The sequence below is a fragment of the Pelodiscus sinensis genome, chromosome 3 (genome assembly GCF_049634645.1).
Source record: "Pelodiscus sinensis isolate JC-2024 chromosome 3, ASM4963464v1, whole genome shotgun sequence".
Classification (NCBI taxonomy): Eukaryota; Metazoa; Chordata; order Testudines; family Trionychidae; genus Pelodiscus; species Pelodiscus sinensis.
Window position 1 is genome coordinate 51,152,552 of NC_134713.1, and position 16,684 is coordinate 51,169,235.

A 16,684-nucleotide genomic window follows, 5' to 3' on the forward strand; every position below is an offset into this window, starting at 1 on the left:
TTAAAGGAAACTGTCAGTTTCTAATATACTATGAGAACTTTTAGAGGGGAAGTTAATAAATTACCTTTGTAAGATTAGTAATTGTTAAATAATTATATTGAAATTTACAAAGATTACCTGAACTATATTTCTAGGCATTAATATACATGAAAAATATTTACATTTTATGAATTTTATCTCTTGCAATATTTTTAGGAATTGGCAACTTTTCACTTAAATAATAGTAACAACCAATGAAAAGACACTGAAGCACAAATACAATTTTTGATTTACGAAGAACTCAAGAACAATGTTTACTTAAGATATTGTACATTTATTTTATAAAAAAGTAGAATTAAGCTTTTAAACATTTACACTGTTACAATTATATAAGCCTTTCATTTTTAATGACTTGCTAAACTGAATGTTTATAATGACTACATTTCAAATAGGGAAAAATAGCCTTAATCCAGAAAAAAATTTATTAATATATTGTGAGCAAATACAATTACCATAATTAATCTCATGTTTTAATTAATCCATGTGATTAATACTACTCAATGAAGAATTTTATCAAACAGTTTTAGATATACCATTTAAAAAAACAACACTGCCAAGATATGTAGAGTATGGTTAATACAGAATAATATTTTTAGCTTCTCACAGAGTAAAAAAACAGAGCAAAGGCTATGCCCCGGTTGCCACCAAAATCCAGTGGTCTATTAAATAGAAGTATAGTACAGGCTAAACTTCAGAAACACAACTTTACACAACTTGTTTATTCCTGGCATACTGGGAATTAACTCTGAGTTGTTAGACTTTCAGGAATGTCTTTAGGAACTCTCTCATGGACTATTCCTTTATATACATATAATAATGGCAGTGAAATTATTATTGCAGAATTATACATTAATTGCCACACTTCTTGAAAGTGAAGCAACTTTAGCTGAGTCTTTCAAGCAATAATGGTTCAACTGTTTCAATATGACTTTTAAATGCAATTCCCTGTAAACTCAATCTTGCTATACAAAAGTAAAATTTCTTTCATGTCTGACTTGTATAAGAAACCAAAAACTAGTCAAGGCAGGGGCAAAAATAACTCAAATTATCAACTACAATCACAATATCAAATTGTATTACATAAGCAGCCCATCATAAAACCAGTATATTTTAAATATATTCCAAACAATTTTCCATAGCTCTGCTATAATACAGTGATGTATTCTTCAGAAAACAAAAAATATTCAATTTCCCCACCTCTTTTAAATTATTATTCACACTTTCTCAATTTATTTTTACACAGAGAATTTGCTTAGCATTTGGATTAAAATTCCACACAAGCATAAAGTTCAGACAATTTTAGATTACTTTTTTTACCCTTCAGGACAAAAGCCTGTCAACCATAATAGACATGTGGTTCATCATCACTTATGTCTGAATCATCTTCATCCACTTCTCCTTCAATGACTGATTTCTTCCCTTTGCAACATGACACAATTAGTCCGATTAAGAAGACCTGTGAATTAAATCAGTGCAATATGTATTACTGTATTCTTATTTAAAATGAATATAAAAGTGATGCTTTTAAAGTTAAATGCTGCTGTGATGCAAATACCTGGAAGTTACAATTTACGTTAAAACATTCAACTTGATTTATAATGATCTCTAACCAGATTACTTACTGCAATGAATGCCCAATTCCCAAAGTAATAGGCAGCACTAAAGAACCAAAACTTATGAAGGAAAAGATACGTCCTTGTAATGGTGCACTGATCTAAAATAAAGCAGAAAAGATGTTTATTACAATGTGTGTATTTCTGGAACTGCAACTATACCAGGAAAATGTTACTAACAGAAAATTGTTGATAAAAATATAGCAAAAAAACCTACTACCCCACTCAAAATAGACATGGTCTTCTTTTAAAGATATACCATCCAGTTATAGTTAGAGTAATTTCTTCCAGCAAAACAGTACTTACAAATAAAATAATGGCAGTTACACAAAATTGTCTAAAAAAAAATCTATTAGTTGAAACTGCATATTTGCAGGCTCAAGCCAAAGTTGATTTTAAAAATTCCAAGTTATTTCTGTGCATGAAACTAAAGCCCATTGTGAGTACTTCCTTCACATCTGTGTTGCATGAACTTCCTACATCAGGTCTTAACTTCAGACCTACTCCTGCCAACATTTCGGTATATGCTTAACTTTACTCATTCAAATAAGCCGACTGATTATCAATGGAACTACTTACATGCACAGACAATGTGTGTCTGAGTGATTGGGGTCTCAGAATGATCACTCTTCAGGGTGATTACTATTACTAATAACTAAAAGATGGAAAAAGTCTCTATATTGCAAGTAAATGAGGAAAACAGATTTTTTGCTTCAAGTGAAGATATCATTTAATCAAATTATGAACTTTTACAAGTAGGTCATGAACTAATGTAGAGACATTAGTGAGAGTCAAGAACACCACAGAGAAAAAAGTGTCAGGTATTACAGCACTGGCTTCAAGATCTGTCTGAAAAACTGAAACCAGATTTGCTTGCTTTCTAGTATGGAAGTTCTAATTATATTCTATGTATAGTCACTCATACATTCAACATACACTTTAAAATAAAAAAAGAGTATGACTAAGCTGTGCCCATTATTCTGGAATATTAGCATATCAGAGATGAGCTGTACACCAAAATAGTAGAACAATGGTAACTAATAACCCATGTGAAACAGGTTCTTCCTTAAATCTACTCATTCTTAAGGGATAAAGATTTGCCATTTCTGCAAAAGCAAAACAAATTGGGATTATATCTATTTATATGGATGTGAAAATGTGACCATCTCTAGTGTTTACTTAAGCTGTGTATAGCAGATGCAGTACTAGGAATGAGTCATAAGAGGAATAGACATCTTATTTTTCTGGTTTTACAATGTGTTAATTCTTAATAGGATTGCTCACAAGTGACTGCTTAATAGACCTGCCAATTTTTACTGGTGCCAAAATGCTGTAGGTTTATTTAAATCATATTTCCATTAGGTCATGAAAATATTCACTTTTCATATAAGCACTTGTGCAGAATTGCCTGGATCTGGCTTGGAGTGGGAGTGGGACTGGGGCTGTGCATATGCACCCTGGCTGTTGGCTTCTTCTTGGTGCTGGCCAGAGGTGAGGGGAGGACATGTACTCTTGCTGTTTTCGTTGCCCCTGGACTGGCCCAGGTGAGACTGCACATCCCAGCCACCAGCTTTGCCTTGAGATCAGCTGGGAGGAAAGGGGAAGCTGAGCAGTGGCTTCCTGGTGGGGTGCTTGCTGCTCCCCCGTGGTCATTACATAGAGTAACTGCCTCTAACTAGACCCCTTCCTTTCCCTGTTATGAGAAAAAAAATCAAAATTCCAGGCACAAGCCATTGTCCTGACAATCAAACCCTGACCTTGTTTTAAGTAAGGATAAGAAAGCTGCATACCAGATTTGGTGGTCCTAGCTTTTACTGTTCAGGAGGAGTTCTTGAACAAATGGACTCACAGATGGACAGACAGGTGCACATTTCAAATATAGAGATAGATTTAGCACCAAGCCCAAGTGAATGGGCACTCCCAAATTTTCAGCAGCTGACATTTGGATGAAGTAGTTCCCTAAACACATTTGTTCAAAGATACTTGATACTACTGCAGCATTATAATTTTTAAACAGGATTACATTTCCTAGAGATGAGGACATTCTGCATGTCCATTCCCTGGGACTAGCAAAAGTTTCAACCTTTTTAAATAAATGAAACACTAACGCAGAACCAATGAGAGACCTAGTCAACCAAATCAGCCACTATTTTATTTTAAAAGTTCACCTAATACAGATAATCACCCTAAAGCACTTGCAGGCTTATTCTAGTGTGGTTCTTAATGGTTACCCATGGCCCCAATGTACTGTAAACTGAAGGGCAAGACTGAAGGCCATACCTCCTCTACAACTTTGGGCCTGCAAAGGGACCTTGATTGGGTGCAGAGTCCCAACCTGCTTCGCATCTCCATGTCAGAGTAACAAAGCTAAGTTGAGGGGAGCCATAGACTGCATGAGAGACACACAATCCTCCTCCCCATCCAATGTCATGCTTAGGATCAATGTGCAGATAGATCCACAGGATTATAAGGATTTTAAAAGGACCTCTGCTTACTCACCAATTGAACTAGAATCTACCAAATGTAGATTAAAGGCCTACTGGGTGCCAAGTGAAAGATGCACATTGCTGTATGGATCTTCCAGGTTTTGCTATATCAGAAATATCTCTTCCAAACTGGTAATCAACCTAGATTCTAGCACCACCAGAATCCAGCTGCAAGATTAAAGGTGGAAACAGCAAGGCTGAAACAGAGAACCTACCATGGCTATCCTTTCTTGGCAGCCAAACTATATCAACCTTCCTGTGTCTTCCACCAAATGAGAAAAGACAGTTACCTTTGCTTAAAGATGTGTTGCTCATGTCCATTCCATGTTAGGTGTGCGCGCTCAGCACATGCACCAGTGCTGGAAGATTTTCCTATAGAGGTATCCATAGGGGAGTAGCGCAAGACACTGCGTGCTCCCCTGACCCTAAGTTCCTTCTTGCTGTAAACTCTGACACCAGGAAAGGAGAGTGGATCATGGAATGGGCAGGAACAACATTGCTAAAACCAGTTAAAGAAAAGACAGGTTACCTTTTCTCTAAGTGCTTGTTCATGTCCTTTTCATGTTAAGTGACTTCCAAGCAGTATCTACAGAGGCAGATGGAATTTATGGACATGTTGCTTGTAACAACTCTGCCGAACCCAGAACCTTTGGCTTGGTTTATGGCATAATGTGCTATGAATGTGTAGACTGAGACCATGTTGCGGCCCTGCAAATGTCCTTGGTGGAAACATGAGCTAGGAAAGCCACCAAGAACTCCTGAGCTCTAGTCGATGGGCCCTCATGATGGCATCAGTGGGATGTCAGATCATAACATGTGTGAATGCAGGATGTGATCCAGGTCGAAATCCTCTGTAAGAACATGGGGAGGCCCTTCATTCTATCTGCTGTTAGGATAAAGAGTTGGGCTGACCTGCAGAAAGGCCTGGTGTGATACAGGTAAAATGCCAGAGCATGTCTGAGGTGCAGGGCATGCAGCTCTTTCCCTTACTTGTGGTGTGTACCTTGGGACAAAAACACAGGGAGGATGATGTCTTGGTTAATATGGAAGGAAGAGACCATGTATGGCAGAAAGACCTAGTGGGGTCACAGTTGGACCTAGTCTTTCTGAAACACCAGAAACAGCAGCTCTGATGTCAAGACTTTAATCTTTGACACTAGTCTAACCGATGTCACTGCCATGGGGAAGGTGACTTTCCATGACTGATAGGAAAGGGAACTAGAGCCTGTCAAGGCTGTGCCCCACTCTGGCATTATGAATACAGAAGGTGGGGGCCCACAAGAGAGCTCCAAACCGTGCCTCTACAGGCACTGATTACAAAAACTTCCTCCAAAATCCCAGATTTTGGGGAATTTGCTGCCACTATTAAGTACTTTTTAATCCCTAAAAACAGGTGTGAACACTTGAAACCACCCCCAGGAGTACCCCAAGCTCTCCCACACTAAAAGCAGACAGGGAATCTAAGTCCAATTCAAATTTCTGCTGGATAAATATGTTTAGATGCTGAAGGGGGAGCTTTGTTGCCAAACCTAGAAGACCTGAACACCAGAACTGAAAGGATCATTCTGAAGTTAGAACCTAAGTTTGGTATTATTCTCTTTTCCTATGACTCTTGAAATTGGGGCTGTTGGAGAGTGCCCATTTTATAGTTTAGGGAAGTTGCTTTGGTCAGGAAACCAAAAACACTTCTTCCCCACAACACAATTTTGACATGTTATTTTTATTTGTTAGTCCTGAGGAAATTCTGCAATTGTTGCACTTGGAGCTGTGAAGGGGTACCTTGTCCACCCACCAGAAAGGGCAATGAAAGTCTGCTATGGCCCTTCAGACTCTTATTCTAGACAGGTCACCCTATCAGCCAAAAGAACTTATGTACTGCAATCTGTGCTCAGGGCAGCATGGGCCAGTGGCCACAGAGTCCAAACATTTCCCCTTTGGGCTCTGTTACCCTAAAGCAATGACCAGAGACGCTATACAGTGTGTGCCCCAACGGCCTCCGAGATTACACACTGTCCCTCTGACATCAGGGAAGTACAGCCCACCAGCTTCAGAATCCATATATAGACTACCCTCACATAGGGGAGATTTGCTTATTTAAGGATGGAAGTAGAGGGACCTTCTTCTCTACTGGGTCCAGCCCAGGGCCCTGTTGGCAGTGTCAGGGTCCACAGCTAGCTCAGCGGGGAATCCTACCGCAACATGCCGAGCTCTTGGGGAACAATTCCCTGCCCTGGCTACTTCCTACCCAGTTCTTATAAGTCGTCCTCTCTGTCTTCACCCTCTGGTCCAGAGGCTTCTACTGCTATTCCCCCCGCGGTTTGGCTACTGTTTGGTCTGGTTGTGCTTCCTCCCCAGGAGCTCCTGCAGCACCTCCTTCCTCTGTGGCAGTCACCCCTGATTGAGCCGCTCTAGAGGCTTTTATAGTTATTTTCCAGTTGGAGCATACCCCAAAGGGTTGTGGGAGTGGGATCCTCTCAGCCAGGTCAACTCAATGGAGGGGTTGATACACCCCATCATAGGAGCCATAATAAAACTGCAGAATTTCCCCAGGATTAATTTGTTGTGAAGAGATATACCTCTATGCAAGTTTTTATGTATACTGAAATTATGAAAGATTCTGAAGTAAGCAGCCCTTTTAAATCATTCATGTTGGAAATTAATTTTGGCTTATGCTATCTGCCAGAACATTGTCCTTTCTGGAAAATTTGTAGAGAGGCTATTCAAGGGACAAATAATGAAAAGCAATGGTCAAATTTACATGCACAATAATCCAAACAATACAACAAGCAGTATGAAACACAGCTTGGGCCAGATAAGCCCAGAGTGAGCAGTCTAATGTAATGACTGGTCAGTAATTTTATTTTGAGGAAAAAGGGAGTTACCTCGTGCAGTAATGACTGTTCTTTGAGGTGTGTTCCCTCTCCTCTCCTGGTATGTGCTCTATGTCAGGTGTAGGGACCTCGTGGCACCTCGGAGTGGAGCTTTTACTAGCAGTGCCTATGTGCCGCGCATACGTGAAGAGAACCTTGTGCTGCGTTCTGCTTGGCACCTAGCATGCACGGATTTTTCCTCTGCCCCTTTAGTTCCTCTTCTCCACTGGAGTAATTTGTACTCATACTGTCTTTGTTGGGTGTGGTTGTAGTAACTATCCCTGGTCTTATCACATGGGGTATAATGCCTCCAACGATCGAGTGGAGTATACATTCCTAGTGTGCGGAGGGTGGTTTGGGAATCCTTGCTACCGTGTAGGACCTCATCAGTTGTTGATGCAAAGAGCTTGAGCTTATCAAAGGGAAGGTCTTCTACCCTGGACTGGAGCTCTTTGGGCACCCTGGCTGCAAGGAGCCAAGAAGCTCTTCTCATGACCACAGCTGTTGTGGTTGCCCTAGCCGCTGGGTCGGCCACATCTATGGCAGAAAGGAGAGCTGTAGGAGCGATCGTGTCCCCTTGATGAATAATGCCTCTGAGGATGGGCCTTTGGAAGTCAGGAAGATGTTGCATCAGTTCAGCCAGTTTAGAATGGTTGTCAAAAACATGGTTTGCCAACAAAGCTGTGTAACTGGCTACGCGTACATGAAGGGTGGCTGATAAATAGACCTTTTTCCTCAATTAAGTCCAACTTCTTGTGGTCTTTGTCATAAGATCATGTTTTGGGATGAGGGGCTTTTGCACATTGAATAGCCGCATCCCTGATGAGGAAATTAGACTGGGGGTGCAAGAATAGAAAGTCTAGATCTTTCTGGGGTACAAAGTACTTCCTATCAGACCTCTTACAAGTTGGCTGGATTGAGACAGGAGTTTGCCAGAGTTTGTTGGAGGCTTCCATTATTGCCTCATCAATTGGAAGCACAATTCTGGATTGTGAAGCAGGATGTACGTTCAACAGTCAGTGTTGCTTCTCCCGTACCCCTTGGAGGTGGAAGTCCTGTGTTGCTGCCACCCTCTTACATAGCTCATGGAATTGTTGTATGTTGTCCAGTGACTGGGTCTCATCCAATATTACCGCCTCCTGTGAATGTGAGGCTTCATTGTCATGGGGTTGAAGTCATCTGTAGCCCCGCCTGCTCAGAGTTAACGCTCTTCCTCATCCATATCTGCTGCTGATGGTGCTGTTTGAGACAGAGAGGGTGGAGGTAGCCTGCTTGAGGTAAAGGGCAATGTCCGGTGTATCTTCAATAAACCCCAATGGTCCTACAGCGCCCAGTGAGGATGGTAGTAGGATGGAGGATAGGGGTATTCTGGATTCCAGGGTAAGTAAGGTGGTCTACCCTGGAAGTAGTAGGGTTGACATGTTGCGGTAGGGGATGAATGTTGTGACGAGAAGACGCTGTATTGGTCCCCTTGTCTGATATCTTCTTACTCAGGCAATGCTGGGGTTCTTGGGTAGCGTGGAGTGAACCCTGGAGAAGACTGCATGGGGAATGCCAGTTTTGAGTGTGAAAGTGAGAGCTGTGGTCTCCCGGTATCATTTGCGTCTTCGAGAGACTGCATCAGAGTGTCTCTGGGGGGCATCATAGAGCTGGAAACTTGAAAAGCTTGCCTCTGGACCTCGCTCCTTTCAAGCGGGTAGTGTGGCAGTGCGCGGGGTCATTCCCGGTGCCACGTTGTTTGATGTTGCTGGCACCAGCACGCATGGGCATTTCGAAGTGCTCTCCAGTGCCAAGACTGATCTTCCCGGCACCAAGGCTTCCACGGTGCAGAGGGTACTCTCCTTTTCCAACCCCAACTCACTGGGAGATGGAGTTAGGGGCAGGGACTTGGGAGGTGACCGTCCCAGTCTTTGCTCGAGCCATTGGAATCAGTGACGCTGCCTTTTTCCTGGCCGCAAATCCTGTAGAGCCCTCCGGCTGCATTCCCTGATCCAGCAGCAGCATGCGGATGCGAAGCTCTCTATCTTTTCTGGCTCTCACTGTGAGAGAGTGGCAGAGGTCACATTTCTGGGGGACATGTGTCTCTCCAAGGCATCAGATGCAATCTGTGTCCCTGAGACCAGCATAGGCTCCTGGCAGCTCTGACATTTTTTAAAACAAGAGGAGCCCGGCATTGCAGCTCCTGACTGGCTTTCCGCCAGTGTTCCGTGAAGACTGCTGCTGGCAGTTCCTGTTGTTCTTTGTTTATTTATTTATCTTATTTTTTAAAATAATCTACCCCTGTTCTTTTTGAAGGATAGAGCTTAGTCGGGAGCAGCAGGTCTGTAGGTTGCCCAAAGGTGGCCGCTCAACGCCAGTCCGCGCTGACAAATTTTTTTTTTCGGGATGAAGAACAATGACAATGGCACAAGGGGAGAACTGGGGAAAAGAAACCAGGGAGGTTTCTCACCACCCTGGGGAAATAGTGAAGAGATTAAAGAACTTCATCCGAAGCTGAGGATGGGAGAAGAGGAACTGAAGGGGTGAGGGGGAGTGAGCAGCACAGGATGCCAAGTACAGTACGGTGTGAGGCTTTCCTCACGCATGCACAGCTCACAGGCACTGCTAGAAAAAGCTCCACTCCAAGGCACCAGGGTGTCCCTACACCGGACGTGGAGCACCCATAGGGATATCACCGGAAGGAGAATAGGGGAGTCTATACATTTATTACTCCCCTGGATTGGTCTTCCTTTTTTATTGCATCTATAGGCAAACTGGAACATTCTTTCGTGAGGGCAAAACTGTAAAGAATGCTGGTGCTGCATTTACAAAGCTATGCTATTTCATCAGTCTGCTTTAAAAGGAACTAGATTATTTTGGAGATATATTTAACTTATAGGAAAGTCAAAAAAGATTTGCTGATGAAAGTTTACAAATTGCACTTCCACGTCTTCTTTACAGGAAAAAGAGCCTTAGAACAGCAACCATTAACTTCACACACAAAGATTTACAGTAAATTCTAAATCTAATCACTGAAGCAATAAGGTAGGAAAAGAGAATTAAACTTCTGCAAATAGAGTCTCATCACAATGCCTCTTCAATATAGTAGAGAAAACATAGCTTTAAAACAGAGCAGCAGCTTTAAACAGCCACAAAGCTAAAACAAAAACAAAGGCAGAAAAGGAAGTACGATGCACTAGAAGGCAAAGACTCTCATATTAAACCTCACTAACAAATATTATTGGCTTGTAAAAAAAAACCCATTACTTTTCTCTACCAACTCTGGACCCCTTCTCTGGTATATTGGGCTCCTCCTCTAACTCTGTATGAAAATAATTTGTCCATTTTGTTCAGTTTAATAAAGTTATCTAGTTCAAACCTGAAAATAAAACACTAAAGAAATCCATTAAGTCTGTGAAGTATCACTGTTCCGGTGGCAGGGCTCTTTGGAGTGAGGCTCTCCAGCACCTCTATTGATAAGGATTCTCTGGAGAACACATTGGAGCCTCATTTTTGCAAAGGACTCTACAGCCCTTTTTATGTGACAGATTCTTGCACAATAGGTTCTACAGGCCTCTCCCCCCTGTAAAATATGGTGACAGAAGTGGGTGAGTCTAGCTTCTTTGCCAAGCTCTACTTCACTTCATTTAATATATTTTCTTCTTTATTGCTAAAAATACACTAGAAGCTTCAATGCGCTCTAGGGTTGCCAGATGGTTTCAACAAAAATACCAGACACTTGACATTACATCACAATCTACATTACATATTATTTCGAAAATACCAGACATTTATATTTTCTCAATTTGTTTCCTGAACTGAAAACACAAATATTGCACTGTCCGGTTCAAAACCGGACACCTGGCAACCCTATTGCTCTCTATATCTTGCTTTGGAGTCTGAAGCATACTTTGAGGTATGACAAACAGGTAAATCCTGCAGAAAATTAAAGGGCATAGCAGCGAGCCCAACTTGACACACAGACAAGCCTTATAACCAAAGCGAGATGAAGATGTTATAGGAGAAATGGGAATTCAATGGAATCAATTCAGAAAGTCAGACAAGATTTGAGACTTGGTTTGACTATGGAAAACAAGACAGTTATTTTATAAGAATCTGTTCATCTATTCCTAATAAAAGATGCTGACATACCAGGTGCCACCTAATATGAAGACCCTAGGTCTGAGGTGAACTCAGACAAACACAGCTAGAACCAGTATGGCTCATCCATGTGAGGGCAGTCTGTTGCTCTATATTAAGTCTATTAGAGTTTGAGGAGTTTAAACTTGATAATTCGTTGGAAAAATTTAAATATAAAATTTACCAAATCCATTCAATAAAAAAAGGAATGTTCAGTTGTGCTCTGTCTAACTGCCTACTCTTTATATTTGAAAAGTAGAAAAACAATACTTAATGAATGGGAGACAGGCACAGTCTCCAGACCGTTCTGCGGTTCTCCTGCTGTTCATCTGAATTATAGAACTGCTAAAAGACTTACACATGGTTCTCTATGGTAAACTCCTGCTGAACAAATTACAGTATGTATTTTGGACTAGGTTGACTTTCAAAAGGTATTTTAATGAACTAGGACAGAAGTTCAACTGTACAAATTGTTTATGATAAACTCAAGAAGATAATTACATACATTTATTGATTTGGTGAGAATACTACACAAAATTTATACTCAAAATTAGTCCATTATATTGAACTATTGAAGAGGGGCCTCCATATGCTTCCAGCAATGGTGGGGAAACAAGCCATGGTGATCTGGGGGCTCTCCCTTCCCCTGTGCTTTTAATGGCTCCAAGACTCATGATATGGGAAGAAAACAGAGGCATAATTTCTATTGTGACTTTTGTATCTAAGTTTGCCAAGTCAAATAGCACTGATTCTCAACATTGCAATGCCTCTGAATCAGAGATTTTGCTTTATGCAGCAGTAGAAAAGCATGGGGGTCTGCCATAATGGCCAGATGTCAGGCACTGGGCAGCTGCGGTGTGGCTGGAGGCTGTCAGGATCAGCTTCTGTTTTTCTAAATTGTGTTCCTCTGGCTTCCTGCTCAACACTGGGTAAGTCCAGCTAGTATTAATATATTTATCCAAAATTTAGTAAGACATGAACATTCTACATTTTTAGAGGTGCAGTTGAGTAACACGAATTTGCAAATTTTAGTCACATATAAAACAACACTAAGTTACTACATCAATGCTGTGAGAGACAGGCTATACAAGTAGTCTATCTAAATTAGTTTTGACACGGGGGAGAATAATGACTTCATTAATCTGAATTAGAATAACCACTTGTTACCCAGAACGAAATTATCATGAGTATTATTCATAACATTTGGAGTCCTCTGAAACAAATACATAGTTTTATATTATAAATAATTTTTATATATACACACACACCCACATACCCCCAAGCAGAGAGTGTTAAAGGAAATACTACCTCTTAAAGCAGTATATTCTTTTTTCCTTTATCAGTATTATTTAGTTAAAATCAATGAAGTTTCAGGGATACAAGACGAGACATATGCTTTAAAAAAAAAAAAAAAAAAAAAAAAAAAAAAAAAGGATGATTGAGGCCCCAGAAAAGATAGTGACAGTTTCTAATAGCTTCTATTACCAGAAAAGCCAACTGTACTTTATTCACAGTCCACTGATGGAAATTTTTCATTTTGGCAAGGCAGCAGTCTTCAGGTTCAATTTACCAATGTTCTTAACCAAGGGCTTCCTCAGAGAAGTGAATTAGCCTGTTACTTAAGAAAGATAAATTACTAAAAAGGACAAGAAACTATTTCACTTTCAAAGGAAACTAATATAATAAGGACTCTAGGTTGAAAAAGAAGGAAAATTTTCCACACTTAGCAGTAAAGTTATAGTTTTTCAAGAAATATCAGGGGGTTTTGTCTTTTTGGATGACAGTTTCCCCTTTGAGGGTGGAGAAATGGAGAGGAAGAGTGAAGTTAACCAATTATGGTATTTTTTTAAATAATTTTTTTCCTCAGAAAGTAGCAGCTGAAGTGCCCATCATCTAGCCAACTGCTCCTTGGCCATTAATTTTACAACAGCTCTTTGAAAAAGATAAAACACCATGTAAATACTCGCTATGTTGACAATTTGTGTCATTGAATCAGCTACCAGAAATACTTATGAGGACAGCCATTCCAACAAATACACTTTTGTAACATGCTGGAAGTCCACAATTACTGTGAAATTGGACTGCCAACATCACAGCAAACAGTATTCTTGTTGGGTCATAATGCAGGTCTAAAAACTATTATTATTGCAAGATGTTTTGGGTTGCACACTGAGGCAGTAGATGAATACTCCAGCACACTCAGGCCACTCTAAAAAGCCAATTACTCTTAATAAAAAAATAGTTACAGATAAATGGATCAATATTACTTTATGTTTTACAGTTTGCATAAGACACTGTACTTTAATCATTAGTGCAATAGATAAAGGGTACTGAATTACACTTTGCTGTTTTTAATTATCAAACATTAAACCTGAAGTTGTCTAGCAACTAATGATGAATTGGCCAAACAACTGACTAGTTCTTAATTTTCAAAGGGCACCTAATGTCATGTCTGTGATTTAAGATGCATGAATATTGCCAGATAAAATTTATCCCTACCATATTTATGACTATAATTAACTGAACTGTCAGACTAATTTATCCATAATGATTTCAAAACAGGACTTCTTAAAAAATAATTGGAAAACTACTAACAAAACACCATGTTATGGTCTTGCAAAACCAAAGTCTGTTAAAAAAAAAGTGTTTCCTTATGCACTGTAAAGATTCCATTTACTCCAGAAAGATACATGCTTAATAAAAGTAGATTACAATCCCTTTTATCTTTAAAATACACAAATCATCTTCCAAAGTGTAAGAGGGAAAGTTTTTTGCATATCTAGAAGATGAATGAAAGGGAGTATGGATTTAAAACTCTATAGGTTCAAATCTGTACTTCTTAGAGAAAACATGCACTGTACTCAGACACCATAATGCAAAAAAAAAAAAAAATTCCCAGAAAAAATATACAAGCTTGGTAATGATCAGCAAACTGAACTCAAAGAAGGTTGATTTCATATGATCCTGGTCATTAAGGAGAACAAAGAAAGTAAACAATTCTGGAGGAGGAAGAGTATGTAGGCTACTGGGAAAACTCTAATATCTTCACTGAAATGCGGCAGCATTTTAAATGTAAGCAAGTCCTTAGATAATGAAATAGAAATCTTATTCTTATTTTCACTAAGCCTTGTTCTATACCACAAACTTAATTCATTTGGTATAGTTATTTCTCTTTGCAAGAGTAAATCCCCACCAATGGAGTAAAACTGAAACAGCAGCAATAGCAGACTGGTACTGATACAGGTTTATTAATAAAGTAGTAAAATCTCTTCAGTTCTACACAGGGATGTAACAGTATAGTTGATAAGCAAAAGCTTAGTCTATAAGAAGTGAAGTGCACGTTTGCAGTCTAGAGAGGCCCAAACAATGCTAGTGGACACTTTTATGCTACTGTGGAGGACCCCCAGAAGAAGGAAAATGAGAAAGATAAGTTTTGGCTTGAGTAGGATGAAAACACTGAGGCAGAGTTCTGCAAAATGCCTGGAAAACAAAAACAAAAAAACCCAAGAAGAAATGCTCCTGGCCACATCTGCAAATGCTGCTGGCTACATTATCTTGCAAGGATGAATACCCCATGCGAGTATATACATTGTGATTTCTGATGAGTTCCTATTTAATTGAATTTAGAATTATCTGCATTCTTATTTATTTGCACTATATATATTTGAATTAGGTGAAAAAAGCCAAGGGTGAAGTCAGAAGGTTTTTCCTAATCACATGCCCCTACCATAGGCATACATTCCATTCAATATTTCACCTCTCCTCTCTAGTAGGAGTTTTCCTGTTTTCCACTGTTCCAAATCCCTTGTCATTGCCCTAGTTTGGGTCACCACCAAATCCATTTTTAAGCAGGAGCTTTTAATGTGTTCATCCTGCCTCATGGCCACACTGTTTCTGCATAAAATTGCAGAAAAGCAAAGAAAAGTCCAGACTACAGTCTGAGTGGTAACTAGGGATGTTAGATTTTTGTTATTTTAGTAATCATGTAAGTGGCAACAATTTTTAGCAGGTACTCAGTTACTAAAATGCTCCCTAGAGGCAGCTGGCAGCCAGTGTACTCCCTGCTCCACTCTTGGGGAGCCCTGTTACCCCATGCTGCTGCCTTTATCAGAGGCAGCAACATGGGACAGCAGTAGCCCTTGTCTTCAGCCCCCTCCCCCCCAGCACCCTATGGACAGAGGCTGCTCTCGTAGAGACATCAGCATGGGGGGGGGGGGGGGAGGACGACTACTCTGTAGCCAGTGGTTGGGGGAAACCATCTTTTAAGCTGGCTCCTGCCTCCTCCTGCCCCCCTTGCTTCCTCTGTGGGAGGTATGGATGTAAGCAACTAGTGACTAGACTAGTCACTTCCCCCCATTTTGCTGCCTCTATCAGAGAGGCAGAAATTGTCTAAAACTGTCAGGTTCTCACCCCTCCATTTTTATGTTTAAACAAAAAGTCTATAATGTGAGGGAAGGAACAGAACAAACAAACATTCACCTCTTTTTACAAGTTATTTAACTAAACAAAAAATCAGTTCTAAAGCCAAAACTACAAGGAGTACAAAGTTGAAGGTCAACATAAAATAGCTCTTACTGAAGTTAAGAACTTTTAAGTCTTCGGGAGAAAATTTGTCATGAGCTTACCAATGTATGACCATTTAAAATTAACACTTTGCACATAAAATGGATTTTGATTAGTTTTCATGCTAAGCTGAAGTGGGCAGTTAAGGCAGGCATGCAAGTGATTTTCAATTTTGGCTTAAACCTCAAAAGTTTCCCTAAATTTTATCATCCCCAAACCACCTGTCAATCACAAGTCTCCATAGTTGCAGATGAATTGTCAGTGAAAAAAGTGCCTATGATGTGAAGTGCTGTTGAAATAAAGATCTTTGATTTGGCAGGCAGGAAAAGCCTGGAAAGCAGATTCTCTGCTACTCTTAAAGTGAGACAATATCCTATCTCCAGATCTTAGAATATGAACAAGTCAAATAAATCCAGATTGTGTGCACAAAATTGAGGATATGACATCTTTGAAAAAAAACAAGAAATACCATTTTCAAAAGTAAAAATCAGCCTGGTTCAACAATCAAGTCAGAAAAGAAAATTAAAGTTGCCCAAACCAACTGACTTTTCTTTTTTGTGTACCCTCACTTCAGTACTGTTTGATTACACTGTTACTCAAATATACAATTTTCTCATCAATCTTAGACACATATCATGATGCAGTACTGTGTACTGCACTTAGTCTCTATGAAAATTATAAGAAAAAGTATAGTTAACACTACTTCTAACATAATATGAAGTATATGAGCAAGAAAATATTTGTTGGCATTCATCCGTATGTGTGACCTGAATGCTACTACTAGACAACTTCTGATCAAACTGAGGCTGGTCAGCCATTCAGTAAGAAAAAAGTGTATATAAATAAGGATTTAAATTTCACTGTACTTAAACAAGTATTACTATATTAAAGTTTAGATAAAAAGGGGTCCAAGTTTACCCATAAATAAATGAACTTGCAATGAAGTCACAGTTGCACCTTCATAATTAAAGCCAGAATTTAGGCTTGAGGTTTA

General features: G+C 39.8%; 1 protein-coding gene across 1 annotated transcript in view; it reads right to left on the reverse strand.

Annotated features, from left to right (window-relative positions):
* Window positions 1-288: 288 nt before the first annotated feature.
* The window catches only part of LMBRD1 (LMBR1 domain containing 1), a 168,160-nt gene continuing 151,764 nt past the window's right edge, over window positions 289-16,684 (reverse strand). The window contains exons 15-16 of the mRNA XM_006127231.4: window positions 1,662-1,753; window positions 289-1,495 (exon numbers count right to left, since the gene is read on the reverse strand). Coding sequence (XP_006127293.1) covers window positions 1,376-1,495; window positions 1,662-1,753 — 212 coding nt within the window. The 3' untranslated portion in view covers window positions 289-1,375. The remainder of the gene's footprint in view (window positions 1,496-1,661; window positions 1,754-16,684) is intronic.